This window comes from Triticum aestivum, chromosome 7B (genome assembly GCF_018294505.1).
Source record: "Triticum aestivum cultivar Chinese Spring chromosome 7B, IWGSC CS RefSeq v2.1, whole genome shotgun sequence".
Taxonomy (NCBI): Eukaryota; Viridiplantae; Streptophyta; class Magnoliopsida; order Poales; family Poaceae; genus Triticum; species Triticum aestivum.
In genome coordinates this window covers 379,470,457-379,479,272 of record NC_057813.1, presented here as the reverse complement: position 1 = coordinate 379,479,272, position 8,816 = coordinate 379,470,457, and the positions used below count along the sequence as shown (strand labels likewise).

The following is an 8,816-nucleotide window of genomic DNA, read 5'->3' as shown; positions in this document are numbered from 1 at the left end:
TGGTAATATTGCACTCCCTTCATCTTATAATATAAGACGTTTTTTTTATACTACGGAGGGAGTAGTTTTTATCAATGATCTTTATAGCATATCCAAAAAAAAAATCAAAAGCTTATAATCTTAATCTTGTCGCTATTTTTCTAAATACCCAATGCTCATTTTAAGATTATAACTCGAGACAATTCTTGTAAAGCATTTGCGGGACTCAACAATTCTAGCAACCTGACTGTACAAAGACATAAAAAACACTCCTACAAACCACTCAAAACAAACTGGTTACAAAAGCATACAGTAGAGAAGTTAAAATGATAAAAAAAATTCAGGAGGAAAGGAGGTGCTAGTAGTAGTATAAAACAAATCAGGAAACAACAGCAAATACGTATTTAAAAAAAACACTCTCCATTTCTTTTGTTTGTCCGATAAATTGCCAATGTGTCTCCATTCGTCCCCTCCGACATCTCCCAATAAAACGCCACCGCCCCACTCGTCGGAGCCGGCCGCCGGGATGCCTCAAGATTCGCGCCCGCCCGGGATGCGCCTCTTTGGCGTCACCATTGCGCCGGCGCCGCAGTTGGATCCCCCGGACAGGGACCGGGATCCGAGCCCCAACCCACCGGTGGCGGTGAGGGAGGACGTGATGCGCAAGTGCAAGAGCATGGGCAACCTGGCCGCCCTCGCCTCAGCCTGCCCCTCCGGGGACGCTGGAGGCGCGGGCGACGGGTACCTCTCCGACGGCGGCCTTCTGCAGTCGTCCGGCAAGCGGCGGAGGGCGCAGGAGAGAAAGAAAGGTGCCGCCTCTCCCTTTTTGCTTAAACAAATTCTCTCCTTTGATGCGTCCAAATACGCAAAGATCTGGCCATGAATCATCTCGTTCCCCTTGTACAAATGTTTAGTTTGATCATAGCCTGTTGGGATGTATGGATGTCTGACCTTTCTTACTTTTCTTATATATATGCTTCCTGGATTGGTCGAAATGGTGTTCCTTTGTGTTTGCGCGTGCATAGCAAAGGACTGACCTCATATGCAGCAGAGTCTAGTGATTTAGGTCTATTGAGGCGGTAGATTTTCGATTGGGGCGGGTGTTTGTGGGTCAACCAAAGAGGGAAGTTTGTTTTCTTGTTTTGTGCTCGTATTGTACCAACCATTTAATTCCTCTTTGCTTATTGGTCCATTGAATGTGTAAGATGTTGCGTGCTAGAGTCTATTGGTTTAATGCTAATGAGGATTTTGAGGTGGTAGATGTGTGCAATGGTTTGTTTGCGAATCCATCAAGCTTCTTACCTTGGTTCAAAGCTCCTTTATTACTCGACAGCTTCTTTGCATAGTAGAATTATTTAAAATTGATCCAAGGATGTGGACCGGGGTGGGGGGTGGGGGGTGTGTGTGTTTATTTTCTTCAGTAACAGGGTATGGATTGGAGGTAATGTCCAATGGATGATTGGGAAACATATAACTGATTAGAGAATCGTTGGTTTTTATTTGCATTGATTTTTTGTGATGTACAGTATATTCAATCATACAAGGCTGGGTGTAAGCTTGCCTTTTTAGTCGTTCAAGCAAGAGGTTGAGCGAGACTGTCACCGGACCTGTACCTGATTTACACCATGTTCTGTGGCCATGTTCTGTGTTCTTTGCTTGCGTGCTTATATTTACCTCGTCAGAAGCTTAAGAGAGAAAAGTGTTGATATGTCGCGTCTGGTGAATTTTGTGGAATTAAATATTTGATGGATCGTAGCTCTATTCTGCTTAGAAAAGACGAGGTGCGTGTCTTTTGTAGAGGAAAGTTATGACCTGTTGCCAAATGCCTGTGTCTGAAAGGCTCATAAACTTGTAGCCATATAAAAATATCCATGGTCGCCATTCCACCACTCATCAGGGTCGCCACTTATCATCCATTTTCTTCATAACACTGACCTATGAAGCCTTACTTCGTGCCATCTAGTGCAATGGTGCTTTCTCATAATGCATTATTTACTACCAGGTTTGGTTAGGAAATTTACCAGGACCTCATTTTTGTAGTGATGTGCCAGCAGTTATTGTGATATTTGATCAGTTATTAAAACTGTTTTCCTGGTTTGTTAGTTCCAGACTCCAGTTTTGCTCTAGTTAACTATTATAGTTTGTTCCGTAAGGATTAGAGTCTTCCAAAATGGAACATCACTTGATACTTTGGAATAGTACCCTGCAATTTTGCTAACCGAAAGATGGGGCCTTCTTGGGAGGTGTCTCAGGCCTTTGCTCGCTAGAATTGAATGAATGATGATGTCACTTATATGGATCTGCGTTTACTCCCGGTATAAATCTTCTAGCAAGAAAGTGGTGTGCATTTTCTATATGGATGCTAATGCAACCGCAATGGCCTAGAATATTGGACAAGTGTAAACTGACTAAAGACATGAGAGTATTAGTAATAGCGCATTGCATAAATGATCCCATACACTATTTGCACAAGTAGGCAAGGCGGATGTAAAGTTGTTTGATGAGGTTCCAGGTTGTCGTTAAAGCTAGATTTAGGAGTTGCTAGAAAAGAAGCTATTAACGAAGTTAAGAAATGTTGATGTCTGACATTGTCTGAGTCTAGCGGAGTGGTGGTGATAGTTCTTGGGATTAGTGAAATACTCAAAACATACCATACTAAGTGTTGGGCTGCACAAGGATTATCTCATATATTGATATATTTGATGAAAATAGAAGTAACACGACAAGAATGCCCCCACTCCACTTATGTTTAGTTGGTTGCTTAAATTTATTTGTGGAATGTGCTACCCCCCCCCCCCCCCCCCTGCATTGGTTTCTCTTGATGTTTTTGCTAGTTATTATTTTGTTCTGCAAATTCTTGTCTTCTGATTCTTTTTTAGATAACCGGGATTCAATTCTCGACTTGTATTGAGAGCAGCAGAATCAGATGACGTCATGTAAATCTTTTGGGACAGCTTTTATAGCAAAGTGTTCTCTTAGCCAACTCAACAAGAGCTTTTACCATATTAATTTAAAGAAGAGAAATATGAATATGTGGATCTTTTTTTTCCCAACTACAGCTCTTTGATGCATATATGTATCTGCTGCCATTCTGTTAATAGTATTTATTGCAACTATGCAGCTGTCCCTTGGACTGAAGAAGAGCATAGGACATTTCTTGCTGGTCTCGAAAAGCTGGGGAAGGGAGACTGGAGGGGTATAGCAAAAAATTTCGTTACTACCAGGACACCAACTCAAGTGGCCAGTCATGCTCAGAAATATTTTCTCAGACAAACTAATCCAAACAAGAAGAAGCGCAGATCTAGCCTTTTCGATATGATGGCAAGCGATTTGGTAATTTTGCTTCCTGCCCAGCATGTGGAGTACTTACCTGACGTCTGAATATTTCTTAATCAATGCTCTGTACACTTGTGAATGCAGTCACCAGCACCAAATTGCCCCATCTTACCACCAACAATGGCAAAATTTCATGATATGGTAACTATGACTAATCAACTCCAGAACAGCAGCTTGGTAAGTTCATGATTTAGACGCTGTTTAATTTTAGCATGCTAGGTCAGCACTGAACTAGATATGGCAATCTCATTTCCAGGAAGGAGTATCATCTTCGAATGCAGCTAATCTAGCAAAACAAGTTACAAGAGATCTTCCTCCCCCAGTTCCATCTTTTAAGGCAACAAATGTGGATGCAAGTCTCAGCAAAATGAACCACATGGTAATGCAAGTACCATACTGTAGTATTTGATATTGTCAAAATACGGTTAGCAGATCACTGCTGGCTTTCTGTACATACTCCCTCCGTTCCAAAATAATTGAAGTTCTAGGTTTGCCTTAAGTCTAACTTGTTTAAGTTTGACCAAGTTTATGGAAAAATATTTTAACATCTAGAACAACAAACTAGTCTCATGAGATTCTTTATAAAATATATTTTCGTACTACGTGTATTTGGTATTGTACTCCCTCCGTTCCAAAATGGATGACTCAACTTTGTACTAAAGTTAGTACAAAGTTGAGTCATCTATTTTGGAACGGAGGGAGTAGATCTTAACACATTTTCTATAAAGTTGGTCAAACTTAAACATGTTTGACTTAGGACAAACCCAGAAGTCAAATAATTTTGGAACGAAGGGAGTACTCTATTATTTACTAGATATCTTACAAACTAGTCACAACCATGTTCTAGTTGAAGAAAGAATGTAGAGAAATTTTAGTTGCAGTTTGGGGTTCGCCAGTAGATTTGTGGAGTTGAGTTATAGTGCGTATGTGCTAGTTGTTTGGTGCTCCCATTTACTCTCTATTGAGGTAGTACAATGCAAATCATCATAGTTGTATTGATTTATTTCAGTTTCACATTAAAAGTATACATTAGGAAGAAACTTTAGTTAACTGGTCAAATCATCATTAGTTTTCTGTCATTTGTGTGTAGCCTGCATTTTCGTTGGACATTAGACCACCCTAATCCTTAACTTGTTAAATTTTGTAGAGTCTTTTGCGATGATTTGGATGATCTCTTGTTGGAGAGTCTTGGAGCATCATATAGGTAGGCTGCACTGTATACTCCACCGTTAGGGCTTTCATACCCTTCACACTTTTAGCATAGTTCTGCTGTCTTAGTCCAACAAACAAGTAACACTAAGATGATAAAAAATGTTGTTTTTGAATCCTCTACTGTATTGGTACCATCACTGTTGCAAAAGGTCTAGTACAATTGTTCCAGAACAGTGGTTTCAAATGCCAACACAACAACCGGGTGCCTTAGTTAGTAGAGTTACTTTAAAATTCAAGCTTACACACATTATGAGAATTGTGATAAAAACTGCAACTTCCAGTATCAAGATTATTTGTCACTAAGTACCATGCTTACTAGATGGTGGGTACAGTAATATTGGTCTTAAGGAAACTGCATTGCATGTGCCATTTGTGCTTTTGGTTGGTGTACCGGCTGCGTGTTACCTGCACTATGGTCTAGGTGTCAACAACTCGTACCATGATGTGCATATTTGCTCTTTGTTGCTATGCGTATTGTGCACCATCACTATGCTTATTTAGTAACTGACCTTTGATGCTTGTACGCCATGTTGTCAGGATTGCTTCTCGCGGGTACCCTCGCTGTTCAGACCAATTCCAATAGTCCCTGAAGGGACACCTCCATCAGCTCCCGCGACTGCCAACACAAGTGCCCTGACATTTGAAGCTAACCTGACTTCATGTACTAGCGCATTCCTGATCCCGCGAAGCGGTCCTTCACCATTGCCTCCTGCGACGACTGCGAAGACAGATCATCCAGCAGAGAACAAGGATCTGGAGCTGACGGTTGGCCTGCCGTCCCAACAAAACATCACCAACAACATATCTTCCCAGAATGCGGTAGGCGTGATCCAAGTCGTTTAAGCTAATAATTATTCTTTTGGGAGTCGCATTGTTGTTATAGACAGTTGACAGAATAAACACTAGCATTTTATTAGAGATATTACATGAATAAAAGCAGGAATGAAAGACCAATCGTCGTCTGTAACTCGGTCTGTAAGCTTTCTGATGTGTTGTGCTCCGTCCTAGCCATCTGAGTTGTTGCCAGCATGTTGATGTTTACAGTGTTTTAGCAACTGGGGTGATCATTCTTTGTGCCCTGTTGGAACTTAAGTTGAGTGCAGTTCAGGTCAGTTGGCGCATGCATGTCCATGTTTCTCTGCACCTAGGTCCAGAGCATGTTATCACTAGAGAAAGAAGGGACGTGACTGGAATGGAGGCAAGATATAATAGGTACTATCGTCAATAGAATGTTGTAATGTTGTACTGTGCTAGCATAATTAGCTCCGCACCTGATGAGTTGGTAGCTAAGTAGCAATCTGATCTGATCTTTGTACGGTGCAAGCGCTGGTCTAGAATTTTTGTCGGCTAGAGAAGTACACTACTTGGAGCGGGAAGGAAGGATGCCATCTACTCCCTCCGTTCCTAAATATTTGTCTTTCTAGAGATTTCAGCAAGTGACTACACATGAAGCAAAATGAGTGAATCTACACTCTAAAATATATCTATATACATTCGTATGTGTTAGTCCATTTAAAATCTCTAAAAAAAACAAATATTTAGAAACGGAGGGAGTAGATGGACACGTCCTGCACAAAAAAAACCCTATGGAATGAATGAAATGAACAAATGAATGAAATGAACAAAAGCAAAAGCAAACAATTAGTGGTGCCGTCGAGCCTCTAATATTTTGGAAACCCTGTTGCGTCATTGTCACTCCTAGTCCTAGTAGAAAAATGAAAACAAATTCGTATTGTCATCGTCACTGCTAGAAGAAAAAGGAAACATACTTGCTCTGTCATTGTCACCGCTAAAAGGAAATACAGTAAAGAAAATAGTAGTATATGAAAGAGTGCCATTGACACCATCACTCTCCTCAAGACTGTTGGTACTGAAATTTCCAAACAGTGTTATTTGTATATACTCCCTCCATACCAGTTCTAGATACATTTTTTTATTATCCATTTTGATAACAAGTATTTTCGCATTGAGGGAGTAACAATAAGTCTTGTACTAATAGGAGTAAGAGTTAGCAAGTGAGCGTGGCACTGTCGGTTTGCTTTGCTAGATTTCAAAGCCTAACAAACTGTGATGTTGGAAGGGAGAAAAGGGAGGGTCATTCGTTCATGCGTGTCACGTGATGCATCAACTTGGTCAGATAGACGCCTCATCCCATTCGTGCCTGCATTCTTACGAAAGCCACTACAGGATCATGAGTGACAGCACACGCTGCAACAGAGACGGAATTAAACTGTGCGTGCTTAATTCCTCCGTGCTTTAATTTGGTTGCCGATGTGGCGGCAGGAGACGGAAGAAACCACGGGTCCATGCTTGAAACGTACTGTAGCTTGTTTATGCTAGTAATATATAATGGTGGCGTCGTGTAGAATAAAATCTCCTGGCTCCATCTAAATTAAGGCCTCTTCCAATGCGTTGGTGCTAAGGTGGACTGCTAAATGCATCAAAAAGCTTAGCAACTACTCTCCTCAATGCATTGGTGCTTAACTTTTGTACCTAAAAAACCTGCCCTATTTAATGTTTTAACATCCAAACACCTTCATGCATTGATTGATAATCATTTTGCGTAGGTCCACACACTTAGCATCGTTTCCTTCCGGAGTCATCATAGTACTCTCTCTCCTCTTTAATTGCTCTGTCACACACATTTTTATCTATGTGACATCCTTAGCACCGGTACACCTTAGAGCACTGGGAAGGGCTTAAAAAGAGCACGAGAATGCTGGAGCATGACCGAAAAAGAACTTTGACATAGTATGTGCTAGCTCTCGTTTCCTTGTCTTCATTAAATTACGTAAATGTGCAGCTCTCAAGTTTGAGCATGCACCCAAGCTTAGTTTAGAGACCCGGCCAAGGGACGTGCACTTTGGTACGGAAATACAGAAACGGAAAAAACATACTATTTAAAAAAAAGATGAAATAAGAAAAGATACACTTACCATGGAAGCAAGCAAGAGCTAGGTAGCTAGGTAGCTAGCTAGGTGCGTACTACGTGCTTTGATTCGTCGGTGTTGCGCAGCGACGTGTGAATCGATAGGTCGAGGTCCGCTGCATGCGACTCATCAGCTAACTAATCCTTTCCGTCGTTAAAAGTCCAACCCCACCTAATCCATGCATCATACTACACCCCAAAATTTACTTACCGCATCTGAAAGTTACGTCACTAGTACTAATAATAAATTACTCCAACGCATTTTCTTGCTAGGACAAAACGTACGAACGTTGCCGCTGAACTGGGTGCGTGCATGCATGTTCGATCGTCATGCTGCTTACGTGGAATAATATCGTGCTTTAGTTTCTCTACCACATACGTGGTTGGTTAATGGTTACATTAATTGCAAGTGCTTGTACGGACCAAGGGGTGCAGGGCGGCGTCCCGCCAAGGCCCGCCAATGTGCTAAGCTAGCACAAATTGTACTGCCGTACTGGGATGAAAACAATAACTAAAAATTTCCATTTTGTATATCAAGTGGGCCGGGTTCGGGCGCCGCTCTGCACCCCTATACGGACCCCAAATCATCCTTGCGATGTGTTTCCCCTTGCTTGAATTTCGCATCTTTGGACTAATTTTGGCTACCTACCGTATGCTGATATTCCTTTTAAAAAGGATATAGGGCATATATTAAAGTAGACAAACCCCTTTTTTGCGAGGGAAAGTAGACTAACCCTTACCGGGGTAAAAAATAAATAAATAGTCTAGAGCAATCCTTACAAAACCATCTTTATAAAAAATTAAAACAAGATATAGGTCCATGGGAAATGTTATGTGTTGTATTTTGAAAAAAGACATAAGGTACCCCTTGTCTCCCTGCTTTGGACACCATGTTAACGCTTGCGTGCGTTCATGTTATGTGTTGTATCCTTTCTCTACTCATTCTACTTTTATCAATGCAATGATATACAAGCTTTGCGTATTTGAGGGAAGACAAATATTGTTTGATTTTTTGCAAGGTCCAGTTGTTGTGATTAACTGTGATAATGACACAATAAATTAATTGAACCATATATTAATTTAATTTCCCACCATATGCTGATCTGTTTTGCTAAAATGCTAAAAATCATATATTAAAGCCGATCAACCCTTAAAAGATCACCCTTGCAAAATCAATTTTTTTTGAGAAAAAACGAGACTAGACATGACTTGCCCTTGGCGACATTTTTAGACAGGAGGAACAACCACAAGCGCACTGTGCGAGTCCAGGACCCCAGGGCACGAGCAATGCTAGCCAACCGAGTGGCTCTCAGTTCTCGCAAAATTAAAATTTACACATAGGTCGCCAGGGATTTTTTTT

General features: G+C 41.1%; 1 protein-coding gene across 2 annotated transcripts; it reads left to right on the top strand.

Moving 5' to 3' along the window:
* The first annotated feature begins 416 nt into the window (after positions 1-416).
* Positions 417-5,556, top strand: LOC123160772 (transcription factor MYBS3). Of its 2 annotated transcripts, XM_044578606.1 has the most exons (6): positions 446-788; positions 3,101-3,312; positions 3,400-3,492; positions 3,572-3,694; positions 4,463-4,519; positions 5,065-5,339. In XM_044578606.1, exons 1-5 carry the CDS (start codon positions 506-508, stop codon positions 4,475-4,477), a joined length of 726 nt encoding a protein of 241 aa, XP_044434541.1. In that variant the 5' UTR covers positions 446-505; the 3' UTR covers positions 4,478-4,519; positions 5,065-5,339. The 2 variants fall into 2 exon arrangements, with proteins under 2 accessions (XP_044434540.1, XP_044434541.1); XM_044578605.1 differs by lacking the exon at positions 4,463-4,519 and having other exon boundaries at positions 417-788; positions 5,065-5,556.
* The last annotated feature ends 3,260 nt before the right edge of the window (positions 5,557-8,816 follow it).

Coding starts and splice junctions, on each gene's coding strand:
- LOC123160772 (XM_044578605.1), top strand. CDS start 431: ATGTGTCTCCATTCGTCCCCTCCGACATCTCCCAATAAAACGCCACCG. Junction 789..3,100: donor GGCGCAGGAGAGAAAGAAAG/GTGCCGCCTCTC, acceptor GCAACTATGCAG/CTGTCCCTTGGACTGAAGAA. Junction 3,695..5,064: donor TCAGCAAAATGAACCACATG/GTAATGCAAGTA, acceptor CCATGTTGTCAG/GATTGCTTCTCGCGGGTACC.